Genomic DNA, 18696 nt, shown 5'->3' with positions numbered 1-18696 from the left:
AGTGATCCAATATATTACTGTCTCTTGTGGGACATGTGATGTGCTGTCTGTATTTTGGCATTTCACGGGAGAGATTGGCTTTATTAAAGTCCCCAAGATTGATTAAAATGGAGTCCGGGTGTTGTTGTTCTGTCTCTGTGATCTGCTCAGTAAGTTTCTGTAAAGCCGAGCTCACGTGCGCTTGCGGAGGAATGTAAACACTCACCAGAATGAACGAATGAAACTCCCGCGGCGAATAGAACGGCTTGCAGTTAATGAAGAGTGTTTCGAGATTTGAGCAGCACATCTTCTTTAACACAGTTACATCTGTACACCACCGTTCATTGATGTAAAAGCATGATTTCCCCGTTGATTCTGCTTCGCGATCCGCTCTAAACAGCTGAAAGTCCGGCAGGTGGAGCGCGCTGTCCGGTATTGTATCATTCAGCCAAGTTTCCGTGATACACATAGCAGCAGAGTGCAAGAAATCCTTATTTGTCCGGGTGAGCAGTAGCAGTTCGTCCGTTTTGTTGGGTAGAGAGGGGAGATTTGCCAGATGGATGCTAGGCAACGGCGTTCGAAATCCGCGTTTTCTGAATCTCACGAGCGCGCCAGCTCTTTTTCCCCGTCTGTGCGTCCTCTTGAAGCGTGTGATCAGCGCAGCCGCTCCGCCGACAAGAATGTCCAGCAAAACATCAGAATAGTCGAAAACCGGTGATATATCGGGAGATGTGTGTTGCCGAATGTCCAGCAATTCATCCCTGGTGAAACTGATTGCAGGAATATAACTAAAGACAGGACAAACTAACAAAAACACAAAAACAAGATGAAGGAACAGCTGATCATAGCTGTATATGGATTGCCATTTTGAAATAAATTTAGTAGCAGAGCTACAGAAAGCGATTTTTTGTGCTGCAAATCCATTTATCCTTTGCTGAAATTTCTGCGTCTTCATGGAGAGAGCGCGTCATTGTTGCTTAGCAACGGCAGACGCCTCAGGAGCGCTTCTGCCTGAGCACTTTGGAAAGAAGGAGAAAGCGGTGCGCCTAGCGTTTTTCACACATTTTTAGGCGCGATATGTGAACGGCCCCTTATTCATTCATTAATTATTTTTTGCTTGCATACTTCTTCAAATATGCCACGGAGAATCACAGAGAGTGACCAAATTAGGTTTTATTGTGAATTTTTTTTTTTTTTTGCGAAATTCGAATATCATTTTTATTTATCGAATAATTAGAGCAGAACGAATATTCGAATGTTCGACTATCCGTGCACACCCCTAGTTTAAACCTGCAAAACAGATGTGCAGTCCTATGAGAAACCAACAGAGAGCATTTAAAAAATATATAGGAACTTAAAGTAACATACCCAATTCCATTGGCACCTCTAAATCAGCTTTCTCATCTTCTTGTGTCGATAACACCTCAGACTCGATTGGAGCCTCATCTGGGATTTCTTCGCAGAGCACACAGATGCATTTCTCCTCAGGAGGCCCTGACAGAGAGGCACAATCACTGTGTACCCATCTGCAGACGACATCAAACACAAGTTAGATTTATGCAAAGAGACGAATGATAGTCAGTTTGTTTGTTACTTCATGGCAAATACTGCTTCACGCTTTAAAGCTCACCTCCATTTTAGTAGACCGCTTCTTTGTACGGCACTAAACGCTCTGCTTTAGACAATGAAGCTGCTCACTTGCCTGTTCTTTATGGAAAGAGGTTCATAAACTGACCTGTGGCAGATGGCACAGCGATGTTGCAGGGAGGCCGAGGGCTCCGTGGCCTTACTGCACACGCCGCAGACAGAGGTGCGCTTGTGCTGGCAGCCCTCGCATACTGTGTAGCTCTCAAACCACTGTTCAGAGCCAGGAAGCTTTACCCCTCGCATGCCACAGTCAATACACACACGGCACCGCTGAAAGAGACATGCAAATCAGGTTAGACAAAACAATAGAGTGATATTTCACTCACAAAATCACATTTTCCTACTTGCCAAACATATGTACGAACCGATATCACCAGTACATGCCACAATCGCTCAAAGGGCTACCATACAAAAGGATCACCACACATTTTGAAAGTGCTTGGAATGGATTACATTTTATTTCAACTGGATAAACTTATTAGCGTTTCAACGACAATGCGGTGAAAAATGACAATTTTCATTTTTAGGGGAACCTTGGTTGAAAAATTCAAGTGGTTTGTCCATGCAGTTTTAGGCATGAGAAAAGAGCAGAGCAACTATGTAAATAAATTGCACAGGCCGGATTTCTGCCTTAAATGGTGATATTACACAGATGAAGGGCATTTAAGAATGAGTCATGGGTTTAAGCTTACTTTGCACTTCCATGAATCAGGGGGCACAGAGTCTATGGCTGGCAGTAGACAGAAGGTGTGGTAGCCCTTGTCACAAGCATCACAAACCAGCATCTTCGAATCCTCCCCTGGTTGCCTGGATGTTATTGAAAAACATACATTTAACACAAAGTCTTTGCAAACACCATTATAAATACAGTATTTCACCTGACAAATCCAGATGCACTTGGCCAAAATCAGAAAATGAAAACGGTTTTATGTCAAATTTTAATAACAGAATAATGTTGACTCGTTGAAATATAAACAAAAGCTTCACTCAAACATAAATTAAATAACGAAGTCAACAGGTTAAGTCAAATGTAATACATCTGTAATGCAGTAAATACATTTATCAAACTGCTCCTCTCTAGAGTGATTTTTCTATTTCACTAGCAAGTTTACAGACACTTAATGTCTTTCCTGAGGTAAATGTAGCATACATTAACAAGCTGTTTTACTGATGCCTTTCCAAGGTTGAAACATACATTGAGCAATTCAATGACACATGATACATTCCAGTAAGTTGTACTGTTTCTTTTAACATCTTCTGATGTTCATTACCACAATAATGAGCATCAAAACCATATTTACTTCGAAAGCGAGAACTTCGTTTTGCCAACATTTCAGTGCATCACTAGTAAGTTTCATAATATAAACTTGATTAAGATGCAATGGCCATTCAAACATACCTGCAGGTCTGGCACACCTTGCACTCGGGACACTGCCAACCTGACCGCTGAAGTGGTGTGGCACTTATCTCAAGACAGGCATCATGATAGTGCTGCCCACAGCCCGTACAGTATAACAGACCCGACAGTTCCCCAATGGAGTCGCACACAGCACACCGTGCTTCCTCTCCGGCTGCAAAACAAACACAGCATCATCTCAGCCACCACTAAAACCAAAATGTTATTTACTGATGATATCTCATCTGTTCCACTGCAATTCCATACCAATCTCCTCGGCCTTGTCTATGTGCTCTGGACAGAGGAGCGCCAGCTGCTTCATGGACTGGAATGATCCACTCGCAGCCGAGCAGGGGAAGTGGTAGAACCGTGAGCAGCCTTCGGCCCGACACCGGATGGTAGCACCCATCCTTTTACAATAGTCACAAGGCTGAAGCAGAGATAGAAAAGCCAAGTAAAAGAAAGAAAAGTCAATTTGCCTGCCATAAAGCAATATTTATTAGGTTTAATGCAGTGATAACGGAAGCTCTCAGCCTACCCGCTGTATCCCTGAGATGACTGCCTCATCCACGTTTATCAGCACCTCACCCTCAGTCTGCTCCACTCCCTCAGACCACACGGCACACCAGTGGTGAACCCAGCAGCTCCCTGTTTTAGAACAAAGGATCTGCAGTTATAACACCACTGAGAAGAAATACATTTAAGACAAGATTTATGAGGTCTTGTTTTCTTAAAATCACAATTTTGATTTATGAAACACACTTATCACAGCAAGTCAAAAACTGGTAGCTAAACCCATCCAGTAAAACATACACTCACAAAACACATTTTAACACATTCCAGGGCTCAACGTTAAGCCATGGAGGCCAGTGAGAGAATTTAGAAGCAGTTGACAGAACGATCACTTTCTCCATCAGGCTATGTCTTACATTTGATCACACATCTATTTTTATAGCATGCAAACCATTAAAATTGAGTTTCTTATGTACAGATTGATATAATCTTTCTGTTGTTTTAAGATGCTGCAAAACTAATGTTGGGTAATACAGGTGAGCTTTTTTAGATTAGAATAGGTTGAAAACTATAAATAAGTCACTATGAAAGTCAAAATGTTTTTTGTAAATGTTACTTAATTTAATTTTTGCAAAATTTATTGTAACGATTAATATAAATTATTTAAATGAAAACATTTAATAAATGCATGTTAGACAACACAAAAAACAACACTTTAACTCTGGGGTCAGTTTTTTTTAAAGAAATTAGCATTTTTACATATCAAGGCTGAACTAAATTAAATTATCAAATGTGAAAATAAAGAGCACCCTCTGGCTTTCTACTCAAAGAATCCTGAAAAAAATTATCATAGTTTTCAAAAATGTAAAATAGCAAAACTGCTTTCTCACCATCTTTCACCACTGATAATAATAAGAAATGCTTTTTGAGCATCATGACAGTAAAGACTGGAGTAATGGCTGCTGAAAATTTACAGGAATAAATTACATTTATTTAAAAAATTAAACAAATAAGAAAGCAGATATTTTAAATTGTAGTAACATTTCACAATCTTTGTCGTGTTTTTGATCAATCAGCCTTGGTGAACATAAACATTTAAAAAATATTGCACTAACCACTAACAGTAGTATAAATGCCACTGCTAAAAATAACCTTTATTAAATATATCTTTGTGTTTGGGCAAGAGGAAAAAAATCAATAAGGCAGGCATCTATCTAACAACAACCTGGTTGAGCTCTTTATTGTTCCAAAAATGTTACATTTAGAAGTTCCACTCCTTCATGGAGAAATGTGACAAACTGGGAAGTGTGTCTTAATGTGTCTTGCTCCAACACCCGAATATGACAGTGACATCACTATGATTCACACCGTTTGATTTCACAATCATACCCGTGTCATCAAAGAGAGATGCCAGACAGGTGGATTCAGAGAATCCAATGGAAGACAGGTCATCATTTCCAGCTGCTGGCAAAGAGGAGGCCGAGAGCTTCAAGCTGGGCCGATCGGAAGAGGGTCCAAAACACCGGAGCTCCCGCTGTCCATGCAGACTACGCTCCACACAGTTACACAGAGCACAAGCCCTGACAGTCTCCCTGAAAAACACCAGACAGAAAAGATGATCAGCAACTCTGTACACATTACTTCAACAAAACAGCTCTGTGTAATCAAATGGGTTGCATTAATATTCAAATTCTGTGTTATATTTGACCTTTGCTGATAGATCGATGGCTCTAAACAAGTGACTAGTTTGTCTACTTCTATTTAATGAAGATACCATTTTCCCATAAACTGAGCTATTCAAGCACACTAACATATCTAACTTTTATGCAAAGCAGCTCAAACAGCAATATTTATAGAAGGCCTTACAATGATGAGCTGGAAGTGTCCACAGTAGTGCCTGAGATGTCCTCTGCAGCAACAGGGGCACTCAGTTCCCCCTCAAATTGGATGCTCTCCTTTGCAGAGGTCCCATCATCAGCTGAGAGAAACATGGTAGCTGTTAGTTAAGATGGAGAAAATATAAACATGCCCTTTAAAGTGCCCCTATTATGCCATTTTAAGGTTCCAAATATTGGGATATTATATATAGTCTCCTACAATATATTTACATGCATGCAAAGTTAAAAAAAAAAAAAAACTCTTTCATTTTCTCAAAATAAGCATTTAATATCACCTCATTTTCCAATGAGACTCAAACTATTCATTTTAAAGTAGTTCTAAGATTCAGTCTCTCTAAACCCCTCCTTTCGGTGAGCCTACTCTGTTCTGATTGGTCAGATGATCCCAGTCTGTTGTGATTGTTCTACCGCATACAGCACATTTTGGAAACGATATGCCCATTGCATAGAACCATATTTTGAATGCTCAATTTTGTGCTGCTGTGGTACAGTGGAAAAAATTAATAATTTTTTTTCTGATTCTTTGCAGCCTATTCTCTCGGAAATTAAAAAATAAAATGAATTTACTTTCACAGCATAGGATGCCTTGACAATGTTAACCCCACAAACAAGCTAGTGTTTGAGGGCGGGGTTAAGTTGTTCGCGGACGGCCAACGTAGAACATAGGCAGGCATTATGCAAATGTGTTATCCTATGACATGTAGCCGTCATGGAAGTGGGATACTGGCGACTCGTTTAGGCTGCTCAGAAACGATTCTTTCATTTGGGAGACAATAACTTTATTTATCGCACACTTTTTGCCTTTACAACTTTGCAGATCGTTGACATTCACATTGTTACATTACACACTACATAAAAGCAATATTCGAATATAATGGTATGACAGGTGCAAAATCCCAGATAGGTAGCACTGTTCCCTCACAGGTATTTCAAGCAAAATCACAAGCAAGAAAGGATTCCTATTTAAAGATATCATTGTGGTGATTTAAGTTAGCTTGTTTATACACTTTTTTTTTGAAAGCTCTCAACACACATGCATTTTAACTGTAGCATATCCATGAAAATGTGAATTAATAAGAAAAGTGTAGTTCCTACAATAAGAACTTGAAGGGTTTGTAAATTGAATTTGACACTCTCATGGCTAAAGAAATCATCTATTTTTCAGATGTTCACTTACCTGCAGTTTCTGAATCATTTTCTTCGCAGTTTGATTTCTGCTCTTCCATACCTACACCTGAAGAAGATCTCTATTGCAGAGATCTGAAACACAGAGGGGAGTTACATGATGGCTTGTGCCACCCAAACAGAGTTGCATGCATGTACAAATCCAAGTTGCAATGATTTCACAGCCACAAAACCATTGTCAATTTACTTAAGCCCCTCAAAAGGCAGTAATGGAAAAGTTATGCAATATAAACTTTCTCTGAATAATGCACACCATCCGATCAGCTGCGTTTGGGAACGTCTATTAATACCAGCAACTGCGTAATTAACGTTAATGTGCATAATCCAACAAAGTTCAAATTACTCCACACCTAACTACGCAAACATTACTGTATATAGGAAAACATAAAGTATTTGATTAAATACAGACCATGAGGTGGATTCGCGTGTTCGGTGCATTTTCTCCGTTTCGGTTAACGTTGGTAGATAGACAACAGTTAACGTCCGTAGGTTTGTTAAATTCGTCTGATCCCGCAGCTGCGTCGTTCTGCTCAGCTTACAGTAGTACCTAAACGCGGCTAACACGCTAGCTTTCTGACCGGGGTTAACAAACTCTCTGCAAAAATAACCCGCTCGCCCATCACCAAACCAGACAAATAGAGACACGTATACACAGCTCCGTTGCTTAGTGATGCCCTGCGGTCAATAAAACTCTCAAACTTCGTGCATAACTAAGATAACATGTTACTTTCTTTATGTAAAACGACGCTAAAGGGAGAAACACAAAGAAAATACAACTTCCGTGTAGCGCGCTTCCTGTGACACACATGTCGAGGTCGGGCTACAACACGACCAACGTTATTTTGTTCCGCCTGTGATAGAGTGCACGGGTGCACGTTTTTAAATTCAAATATATCCATCATTCTATCTAAATTAATTCAATCATAACATGATATAAATGTCACTCCATGTTGCTAGTTCACCAGGAAATTCAATTCGGTTACAATTGCATAATGGGCTCAAGATTTCACTCATAAAAGAAAAAAAGATGAAACAGAGGACCCCTCCACACACATTTCCTGATTGATTTGCCCGTTTCCTCCCATGTTAAAAAACGGAGATGTGTGAAAACAGTTTTGCAAGAGATGAAATCAGCAGGTTGTACAGATTTTATTAATATCATCAAATGAAAATTACACATTTTAAATTACATTTTATTATAGCGACAGGTTTATACAGACTGTAGTCATATACAGATGTTAGCTGAAACACAAAATTCCCAGATATGCTATTTTAAAAAGCCTAGACTAATAACACAAAATACTTTGGAAGGGACACTTTTTAGGCTAAGCAGCATTACTTTAATTATGAATGTCTGTATAAAGCAAATCAAGTCATCAACATCACATATCATATTATTCCTTACTTTAACTAGATAGGTAAATGTGATTGTTATAGAGGGAAAGTGTAAAATTCGCATTGTGTTGATGTTCTGGTTTATCCTGATATGCTAGCGGGTTATTCAGGAAACTCAATCAAAGCTTGCTCTTACTATGAACTTTTTTAATGAATATCTTTAAAGTTTCTTCCCTCATTTTCAATTTGATCAATTTTTTTAGTTAAGGCGTTCGCATTACTGTGTACGTTACAGATAACAAATCCTTTACGCACTGCTTCCCTATTTCAACTTTCATCTGCGTAGCTAATTACAAAATATGGGACATTGCTGCCATTTGCCCTTCTATTTTTCATTTTTTTGGGGGGCTGAAGAAAATGAATTTAAACCATCATACGCTAAAATATTTACCACTCCACCTTGAAAATCCCCGACCCTTTAACTTGGAGTAAACTGTCAAGCTAACGTTAAATCCTTTCACACTAATTTGTTGACATGTTTCCCGAGCGGTTTACGTCGCGCCACGCTAAAACTGACAACATACAGACAGCACAATCACTGAACGAAATCCACATATTAAATAGTCTCTGTTATAGCATTTATAGATACAAATGTTTTGGATCTTGGCAAATATTAAAAAGTTACCAAACGCTTTGCTTGTAAAGCAGTGCATGCTAACAGGCTGCAAGAAGTGTTAGCGTCTCTGTGGTACCTAAAACTGCAACCGCTGCTATAAAAACATGTATTAGAATAATCACAAATTTTACCCCATTTTTATTACCAGTCCCACTTTTGCAAAACATAAATAACTTATAAGAAAATAAATTAAAGAAATCATCCAGTTCCACATCTGCGAACTCCGCTTGCTAGCCAGACCCTTTCATACTCCAAAATGCCGTTGCTCTTTCCAAAAACAACAAATAGAGCAGTTTGAATTACTTAGCAAATAAAACGCTCGGAATATAACGACAACATATATTCGACAGTAAACACACGAAGTCCTAAGCTTTCGTGGCGTCGGTGTTCATAAGGTCTTAATGACGGATGGTTCATAAACTGGTGCTGGCTAAAAATATGGCTTACCAATTTACCAAGGACATAAACACTCATGCACCACGCTAAACTAAAAACACAACGAGCTAACGTTACAGGAAAATAACCTAAACGACCGACACAATAACAGCACAATCCTAACACTGGTGTCTGTAACCTTGAGTTTAGGAAACGCGATGTTAAGTAAGTATGAAGCTAACAGCACATTCATTTTGGCCGACAGATTCGCACTCATTTTGCTAAATGGACGTTAAAGGGGGCCCGAGAATCGCTAGGATGATTAATCAGCGATTAAATATATGTTTTAAAATAAATAAATACTACTTTTAACACTCACCTACAATGCGCTGCTAACGTCTTCGTACATGATCGGAACAATCCTCCGGATAGTAATCGCTGGGGTCCGTTTCATTTCATTAAGCTAGCTTTGGCTAGGCAGGGTTTACTAGTTTGTTGTTGATGGGGGAAGTGCTGGCGGGCAAGCAAACGTTTGCCAAACTACCTGATATTAAGATTTTGGCTGGCCGGCCGAAACCAATGAATCAAATGAGTTCATGCTGGACTCTCATGTTTGCTGCAATCATCCAGACTGAGTAGCTTTGGCTAACCCACACCCAGATCTTCAATCTGGAGAAATGTAGCAAGCATGTTTGATAAACTTGCTTCATGTAACAGTTTAAAGGAGACTGCAGTGCACCGGCTTTCTGTATGTGTGAGTGCAGGCTGCACATTTAAACGTTTTTAACACCGAGTCCAACTGCGACCCCTACTTTTGAGAGGACAAATAAATTAGGGGTGCACTACAAACTCTGGGTCATGGTTAAGTTAGTTTGATGGGTTTCAATTCTGTTACATTCACCCAATGTACAACTGAACCACCTGTCCTTCACAGTGCTGCAGAGATGCGATGCTGTAATGAACTATAACTAGCTGTTGTTCTATCTATCTATCTATCTATCTATCTATCTATCTATCTATCTATCTATCTATCTATCTATCTATCTATCATGTAACAATTGCATAATCTATTTATTTATCATTTTTATTTATTGCCTTAAAAGGTAGCCGTTTTAGTGGCCGGTTTATTATCTGGCCACAATGTTAACAGCAGAACTCTCAGTACAGATATTTAGTCATAATAGATGTCAGTTCATCCTTGCTTTTAAAATTAGCACACTATTAGCTCAGTGAAAATCAATTCTAAACGAAACATTTATATGAGTATGCCTAAACGGGACCACAAAATATTGCTGGATCAAAGGTTAATTGTTAGTCTATTCGTAGACTAGATAAGTATAGATTTAAAAAGAGACAGACTTTATTGATCCTTTATTGATGCATGATCCAGGATCATGCAGATGCATGAGCTTCCTGTTTTTAAATGAAAGGCCTTATAAAGTTGTCTGTATTATGTATATATGCATGTATGTGACAGTGCTATTTCTTATTGTTTCAATATCTGTGCCTATAGATAATATGCATTGTTGAATCAACTAACATGTGCTTACATAATGAAAGAAACCAAGCAGGTGTGGATTTGTTCTGCTTTAAGCTGACAAGCCATCATTGTCAAATAGATTTTGGGTCACATGCAGTAAATACAGTACTTAGCACATTCAATCAGACTGTTTAATTCATATACCAGAGATGAATATGATGGAAAAATTGCCATTTATGGACACGCTGGAGCACTACCAACATCTAGCACAATGAAGTCATGTTCTCTCCAGTATTTTACTGAAGCATGCTGCATTAGGTCATGTTTATTTTACAGTCAGAAACTGAAAATCTGATATTGCAAAATTCAGCTGCACAGCACAGGCCTTATCTGTCTCATATTGTTCTGTTAGAGTACGGATATATTGATCTTTATAGAACAACTTGAAGGTATAATATATGTATCTTTTTTCTCTGTACTTCCTGATCATATCCCATTGATAAGATTAATGACTTCTTCCCAGCTTTCACCAGGATTAGTTTGAACAGAAAAGGTTTGGAGGGAGCCTGACTAAGCTTATCTTTAAAAGCTGATTGGTTCACCAAGGGTAACTGTTGGGTAGGCCAACATTACAGTCTTTGCCATTGGCCTGATGCTGTGTGTCTATCTGCCTCCTCCATGACTGAGATAATCCTCTTCTATACCTTCACAGCTGTGAAAAAAATTAATGAAGGGAAAAAGCATGCACTTCCAAAAACCAACACAGTCTCAAAAGCATTATTTTAGTTTTACAAAGCTAAATATTTTACATAGACCATAGTAGACCAGAATGATGAACTTAAACTTTAATTCAAAATGTTGTTTATATTGGATTAATGCTGATATATTAATCAGGAAAAATTATAGAAAGCATAATATTGCAAATAATAATTTATTACCTTGTTAATTTATTATTAAATCCAGGAAGCTGTTTTTTCAGAACAGATAGCTTCTAAATCATACTAAGCACATCAGAATAGACAGTAGTGTATTCTTTGGTGTCCACAAGGGGGTGTGATGCACTTAGTAAAAGCCAGCCTGTTTATCCCTGTTTAGCACATAGCTGTTGATTTTGGAATCTGGAAATTGACCACAATTAGTCAGTAGACATGGTTAACTGTGTTATCAACTCATTTCTGTTTAGAGCTTCTAAATTATCAACTACAGGATGTTATGTAAAATGCTAATTGGTCACAAATTGAAAAGTTTATTAATTTGAGAACTTACAAGATCTGTTCAAATCTAGTGAGAATAAAACTCTGTGTGTTTGGTGTGGATCAATTCTAAGCAGATCAGGCTTATTTTGCAACACAATCTATGATAACTTTAAGTAAAATAAGATTACAACAACTGTATCAGTGTCTGTTTGGCATAACAAATAATCAGTACTACATGAACATACAGTTTAACATGAAATATATATTATGAATCCAAAAGTATAAAAATAAATATATATTATTTTTTTTTAAATATTTTCTTGTAAAACAAACATAAAAATACATGTTTACATTTTGAATCCCATAATTGTCCATTTATGGTGATTATTCAATATTTTTTAAGTTACACTGAATATTTCACATAAAGTATATGCATAACTGCAACCCATTTACAAATTCTAAAAGCATGAAATAATTTCAACTGGACATTATATGTGGTGAGTAATTATACCAGTTATAGTGCCTATTGCTTTTCCTTTTTGGTCAGTAGTTTTTAAAGAGCTATAATTTATTTTGCAGTTGACATTATGTTTGCATATTCTGTGTCTTGACCATCAGTAAAACCTCTGAGGGTCAAGAAATATCCGCCCTAATGTGTGCAAAAGCCTTGCATACCAGTAAACCTCCTTTTGTTGCAAAAAACTGTGTTCATTATCCGTTTCCACTTTGACCTCTGGGAAAATCTTGTATATGCTGAAAGAACTATTGTGCATTACATTTGTGAGGAAGGTATGATCTGTGGAACAGATATTAGGAACCATGGCACTACTTTTAACCACCAATCTTTGAGAGTTCTCTTCCATTACTGTCTGGAAAAAGCAAAAAAGAACACGGAAAGGCCAAAATGCCCAATGTGCAAGTCTGTGATCCTCAAAAGAAGCATAGTTGGATACCAGCACGCCATCCACAAACAAGTTCCCATGATCTGTCAAAGGAGCGTAAACCCCCATTCTCTCCTCCAGTGAAACTGAGACCACTTTAGATGGCTGAAGTCCTCTGTTGTCCCCAGTAGTAAGTATATAGTCCCCAATCCTAATGTTTTTGGCAAACATAGCTTCATACTCATTGTGGTGCAGTTTGAGATTGGGAGCCGCAAAGATGAGGTGATTGGGAGTAAGTGCCATTTGTTTCCCATTTTCAGTGGTAATAATAAAGAAAGTGGTTGTTCTCTCTTTATCTAGATGTAAAAAGAGAAGTACCTGACTGAGAACAATTTCACCTGAATCAGACAAGGAAAGCACCTTCTCACCAGGCCGCAAACATGACATAGGTTTTTGCGCGCCTTCAGCCATTGTCACAAGTCCAGATCCTGAAAAGCAGCCACCTTTTTCTACAGCTACAGAGTGATCTGGAAAGATTTTGAGGTGGAACGAGTTATCAGCTTCAACTTGAAATCAAGTTAAAGGGATTGTTCACCCAAAAATTTAAATTATGTCATCATTTACTCACCCTCCCCACATGGAAAGAACCTATATGAGGATATATGTGCATATATGAAACCTATATGCAGTTAATATACTGCATGAGAAAATCTAAAGTTTTCCTTGTGTTAAGTCAAAGTCTAATTTCTCTTTGAGTTTCTGTTTTGGGAGCGGTTGGGAAATGTGAAAGCGCATGACTCTCTCTAATGTATTGACTTTAGTGTATATAGGGCTGAAACAATTAGTCGACAATATCGACAACGTCGAAGATAAAACAAATTGTCAGCAAATGTTTTTGAGTAGTGGTTTGATCTCGTATCTACCTAATGTGAGATCCTGTAATAATGCGGTTTGACCAGTGTGGCGCTGTAGCGCAAGACAGTATTACAGCTCTCCTGATTCAGTTAAAAAAGAAGAATACAGCGCTTCAGTTAACCCATAGACAGTAAAAGAAATAGACACAGCGACCCCATTGGATTCAATGGAAACAAGTGAAGTCAATTAGAAGCACGCACTTCCTGGGGGTCGAGCGTACTGTGCAGACTCAAACTGAGCTTGATGTCATAAATGTCACGTGAGCAACCTGTAAGTCTTCTAATCGCTGTGCCAAGAGAAATCTGAATCACCCACCGAATCTTGCAGACGTTGTTGAACAATTTTGTCCCGTTGCTTTTATGCACTCTCTATAGGCTTCTCCCTTGACTTCATGCCTCCACGTCCCCCCGATTGCCTCATAGACAGTAAGAAATTGCCTGCGAGCTTCTCATCCTGTACATACGGTAATTTCTCTACTGTGCAACAGAGAGTCGCAGGTTATGATGCAATCGTTAGCCTATTTTTACAAAAACTGCTTCTACGGGGCCACAACATAAGATACAAGGTAATGGGGCCTTTTATACATTTTCATGTTTCTTTAGAAATAATGAATGGACAAATGGAGTCTTTAAACGCCTCAGATGTAAAGTTATTCGCTGTCAAAGTGACGCCAAAATGAATGGGAGTCAATGGAATGCTAACAGCAGGTAGGGGTCCGCTAGCCAATGGCGGCGCCCAGGGGTGCTTCAAAAAAATATGAAACCCTGTCCCCCTGAGTTAACCTGAGAACCCAAAGCTGCTGAGCGGCGTTTGGATGAATATGCTAATATATACTGCGTGCCTTCCTCTCAATAACCAAATAAACACAACAAAAACTGACCGTGATGTAAAAGCAGCACTTAAGAACACATTTGATTACAGCGATGTGGATGTTTGCACGAACTCTGAGGTTCGGCACTCCAGTAAAGAAAAGTCCAATGTAAAATGTAAAAGTCCAATATAACCTATATAAACATATATGTTTAAATATAGGTTTTGATATAGGTTTTTAATATATGTGATATATATAAAATTGGCCGTTTTCCTATATTATATGTACATTTATATATATATATATATATATATATATATATATATATATATATATATATATATATAGGAAAACGGCCAATTTGGAAACCACTGACTTTCAATGTATGGACATTTTTCAAAGCATGTTCTTTTTTGTTCCTCATACAGTTTTGGAACTACATGACAGTGAGTAAATGATGACAGAATTTTTATGTGAAGGTAAACTATCCCTTTAAGAGCTACATGAAAAGATATGAATGAGGAATAACTATGAAAAAGAAAGATTTACAAGCTTACCGGCTTTGACAGAGCAGTGCACATGGTACTTGGATTCATAGTGCACCCAGTCAAATCCAGCCTCAACTGCCAACTGTGCAAGTAGTCCATATTTTTTTGTGTCCCTGTCTGAGGTGGTGATGTCAACTGCACGGCCCTCATAATGCAAAGAACCAGGAGGGTGATGGCCATCTTCATCCCAGGCTTCTGTCACTCGCAGTCGAACTCCAGGCCACTGGTTCATTACTGCTATTGCCAGTTTATTGAGGCAGTCCTTACAGCGCTGTGAAACAGAAAGATCAAATAAAAACATCATACAGGTGATACAGAAGGACTAAAATATATTTTTCTAAATCTTTATTTAAAAGGATAAGATACTTAAAATTATGTCTCACTTATGTTATTCTAAACCTGTGACCTTCGTTCTTCTGTGAACATAAAAGATATTTTGAAGAATGTTCCATAAACAGCATTGAATCCCATTGACTTTCACTGACATGACGAACATTTTTCAAATTATTTTCTTCCGTGTTCCACAGAATAAAGAAGGTAGTGCAGGTTTAAAACTTCTTAAATGAAGAATATTCATTTTTAGATGAATTCTCACTTCAACTGTGAAATTTTCACTGAAACCAATGATTCAAACCAGGTGTGCTAATGCTGAAAGCACAGCAAATACCATGACATTTCACAATTCTTTGTCAGAATTTGGCCCCAGTAGACATCAGCCATTTTTCTCCAGCATTCACAGATCTGCAAAAGGCCATTTCCACCCCCAACATCTAACAATAAGAACAAAGCTACTTTAACTCATTTCCAGCATTCTTTGGACACTTCAGCATGGTCACAGAATAAAGCCAAGGTCAATTCCTTTTTTTTCTTCTTCACACGATTGGAAAGTTTTCACACAGTCTTTTGAATGACCCCGGTGTCAACCTTGAGACTTTCAAACACAGAATTTAGACTTCCCATATGCATTCTCCAAATTCTGTGTCTTTCTACACCTCACGTAATGGAGAATCTGTTAAAAAATAGTTTTATTTGTGAAAATAATATTATGTAACCTAGGGTCGTGATTGAGAGGGTATGGGAAAAGGTGAGAGAGCAAGACAGGGTCGAAAAGCCAATTAGAGCAAGAAGAAAGCAAAGACCAGTCTGAGCGAGAAGGCAGATGGATGGAATGTTTAGACGTCTACTTGGGAATGTGACAGCAAGAGTGAAAAATCAAGAGGAGAAGAAAACAAACCAGGGAGATTTTTCTCGCACTGCTGTTGGACAGAGGCGATTCATTGTGAAAACTACAATAGAGGCTTTTCCAATGGTGCCATTACTTCAACAGACGAGAATTCTGCACAGGCGATCCCATAGCAGAGGCTTGAAAAGATGCACAAAGGATAGCTTTCAGAGTTGGGCAACAAGAGGGCACATACACATACACCAACTTGAAGCATTTCATAAGGGTCCTCACAGTTAACTAGATGCCAATCTATGCCAACGTATTATAAGTGATATCAAGCTTATCAGTAATATCTCAAAATGACCAGTGATACCATAACAGATTAGGTCATGCCAAAGAATACAATGTCTATTTCCATTAACTCATTCAACTGAAAAATTCATCATATTGCTTTTAAGAATTGAGATTTGAATGGCTTCTGTTTTTTTAAGGTTTAAAAATAATATTTAATATACTCTGTTTTCTTCACAATGTTATCTGCCTTACCTACCTTCATGTTTATAAAAGGGAACACACACACACTCCCAGGCTAAGGAAGCAGAGGTGATCATTTTATAACTCACTAACGAAAAACTTGGTTAAAGATTAAATGGTGTTGTGGCAGTTCAGACAGTCTTATTGTCCCAGTGTTACATTGCCTAGGGAACATGGTAACACAGGTAAACATTCTATCAACATCGTGAGATTGTGACAGTTAAACTCTTTCTTCTTGGAGTAGTTCAAATTTTGCAGGGCTTCTACATTCACAGCTTTATAGTTGTATACATCAAATAATAATAATAATAATTCAGACATTGAAACAGCTGAATTACAGGATTAACAAAAACCCTTTATTTTCAAGCAGTGTTTAACTGTGCATGAAGTATGTCAAGGATGAATGAGAAAGTTGAAAGGATCACCCGATGCATCTGGGTCATTCCATGAAATCTGTGCCTTTTCCATTTTGATTTGAAATTAGATTTTAAACATTACATGAGACAAACAATGTCATTGATACACTGCTTTTTGCTAATTGTATAAATTCAAAAATTGCTATGTACGCATTTGTCGATACAGATAAACCTTTTAAAAAGTAACAGGTTTGACAGTAACAATTCACTATTAATTTAGCGATTACTAGCCTTGTGCAAAAGATTATGACACAACAAAGTGTTCATGAGAAGGATTATTAAATGCCATTAGATGTACAAATATCTAGTTAAAAAAAAACTGTATACTGTACATAAATATAGTCACATCCCTACCACAAGGTTAATTAAATAAACAATATAAAAACAAGGCATAAAAGTTCACATTCTGAAACATGATAATGTCGTAATGACATAATGCAGTCACTATAATAAAGAAGTGTATTAAATAAAATTTTAATTAAATTTATGCATTTAGCAGACGCTTTTATCCAAAGTGACTTACAGTGCATTCAGGCTAACATTTTTTACCTAACATGGTATTAAAGGTGAGACTTGGCACATAACGTTAAATAATTATTCTAATAAATTCTAATAATAATATTTTTTTAAATTACCAACTATATAATTTACATTTATTATATATAAAATAATATTATTCATATAGGCTATAATTAATAATATGAATGTATAAGAAGAATCGAATGATATAATTTATATATATAATGGATTAAATCTATTAAGAGAGATTAAAATATCGTTTAGCCATTGTTCACATCTGTTTATGACACACACACACACACACACACACACAAAACCACTGTGGAGTGACCCATCTGTAAAATGGGACGCAGGTGATTCTGTTAGACACTGGTTTCTTTTACCTTGGTCATGAACCGGTCAGCTTTGGTATGTTCCTCGTCTTTGAAGTCAATGTCAGTGTTATAGTTGCACACGAGCTCATTGAAGCGTTCCGAGCTGCGCGTTATCCTGCCTTCCGCTCTTCCGCTCGCTCCCAGGTTGTTCTCAGAAACACCTGGCACGAACTGCTTGTAAGACACTGGAATCAACTTGCGTTGCCTATGGCGAGTGCCGTGACCCGGACCCGGTCCGCATCCCTCCACCGCAAGCCATGAATAAAGACACGCAGTCAGCAGGCCGAGCCTCGCCAGCCTTAACCAAGGAGCCAGCGTCATTGACGCGCGTAAAGTGTGCCAAGGGATCAGCGAGCCGCGAACCCTGCAGCGCGAGCGTCTCTCCCAGCACCTCGTGGCATTTCGTTAACACATCTGATTTTTTCCATGACCATATCACGGTGTTGAATTAAAATGGGCACTGGTGGGAACTGGGCTCGTGAATCATTGACCACGGTGTAATGGTTTCCAGATGAAACTGATTATTTAGAACTTTACATCAATGCCTCCGACATCCAGCCATGGTGAGTGTATAAACGTGAAGTCTTCCATATTATTAGCATATAATACTTAGCTTTTAAATGGCTTACACGGGTCAGTCTATTTATATTGCCGAATTTCGGCATTCCGAGCAGAGATGGATTAATCGCATCCTCGTTCTCGTTTGTAGATAGCTACTGGCATAGCAACAGGTGCTTCATCCCATCATCCCACTCCACCTTGGACAGCTCCGCGCGAAACTGCGTTTTCTCCAATAAGGTTCACAGCGCGCGTCTCTGCTGGTCCTGCCTTATAGTCGCGCTCTAACATAATT

The 18696-nt window shown here is 38.2% G+C and overlaps 2 protein-coding genes across 6 annotated transcripts in view; both read right to left on the bottom strand.

Moving 5' to 3' along the window:
* LOC132129714 (histone-lysine N-methyltransferase 2D-like) overlaps positions 1-9713 on the bottom strand; it is a 52111-nt gene extending 42398 nt beyond the window's left edge. For 4 of the 5 annotated variants that reach the window (XM_059541395.1, XM_059541399.1, XM_059541397.1 and 1 more), the window contains exons 1-10: positions 7028-7389; positions 6611-6693; positions 5402-5513; positions 4925-5127; positions 3561-3670; positions 3290-3452; positions 3026-3197; positions 2319-2433; positions 1715-1896; positions 1348-1505 (exon numbers count right to left, since the gene is read on the bottom strand). In XM_059541395.1, the coding sequence (XP_059397378.1) occupies positions 1348-1505; positions 1715-1896; positions 2319-2433; positions 3026-3197; positions 3290-3452; positions 3561-3670; positions 4925-5127; positions 5402-5513; positions 6611-6659 (1264 nt within the window). In that variant the 5' untranslated portion in view covers positions 6660-6693; positions 7028-7389. Of the gene's footprint in view, positions 1-1347; positions 1506-1714; positions 1897-2318; positions 2434-3025; positions 3198-3289; positions 3453-3560; positions 3671-4924; positions 5128-5401; positions 5514-6610; positions 6694-7027; positions 7390-9383 lie in introns of those variants that run through there. The other variant, XM_059541396.1, reaches the window with a different exon arrangement.
* Positions 9714-10679: 966 nt separating this feature from the next.
* On the bottom strand, positions 10680-18445 carry LOC132129623 (desert hedgehog protein A-like). The gene is made up of 3 exons (XM_059541261.1): positions 17853-18445; positions 14845-15106; positions 10680-13088 (listed from the first exon to the last, which is right to left on the bottom strand). The coding sequence occupies exons 1-3, from the start codon at positions 18162-18164 to the stop codon at positions 12295-12297; spliced, it is 1368 nt and encodes a 455-aa protein (XP_059397244.1). The 5' UTR covers positions 18165-18445; the 3' UTR covers positions 10680-12294.
* Positions 18446-18696: the final 251 nt, after the last annotated feature.

This window comes from Carassius carassius, chromosome 46 (genome assembly GCF_963082965.1).
Source record: "Carassius carassius chromosome 46, fCarCar2.1, whole genome shotgun sequence".
Taxonomy (NCBI): domain Eukaryota; kingdom Metazoa; phylum Chordata; class Actinopteri; order Cypriniformes; family Cyprinidae; genus Carassius; species Carassius carassius.
The sequence above is the reverse complement of the archived record's forward strand: the minus strand, read 5'-3'. Positions and strand labels throughout refer to the sequence as shown.

What these genes read in the sequence shown, in the direction of transcription:
- LOC132129623 (XM_059541261.1), bottom strand. Translation starts at nt 18,164, where the DNA reads ATGACGCTGGCTCCTTGGTTAAGGCTGGCGAGGCTCGGCCTGCTGACT. An exon ending in CTGACCGGTTCATGACCAAG is followed by an intron (nt 15,107 to 17,852) that starts GTAAAAGAAACC and finishes TCTGTTTCACAG; the next exon opens with CGCTGTAAGGACTGCCTCAA. An exon ending in GCACTGCTCTGTCAAAGCCG is followed by an intron (nt 13,089 to 14,844) that starts GTAAGCTTGTAA and finishes AAATCTTTCCAG; the next exon opens with ATCACTCTGTAGCTGTAGAA.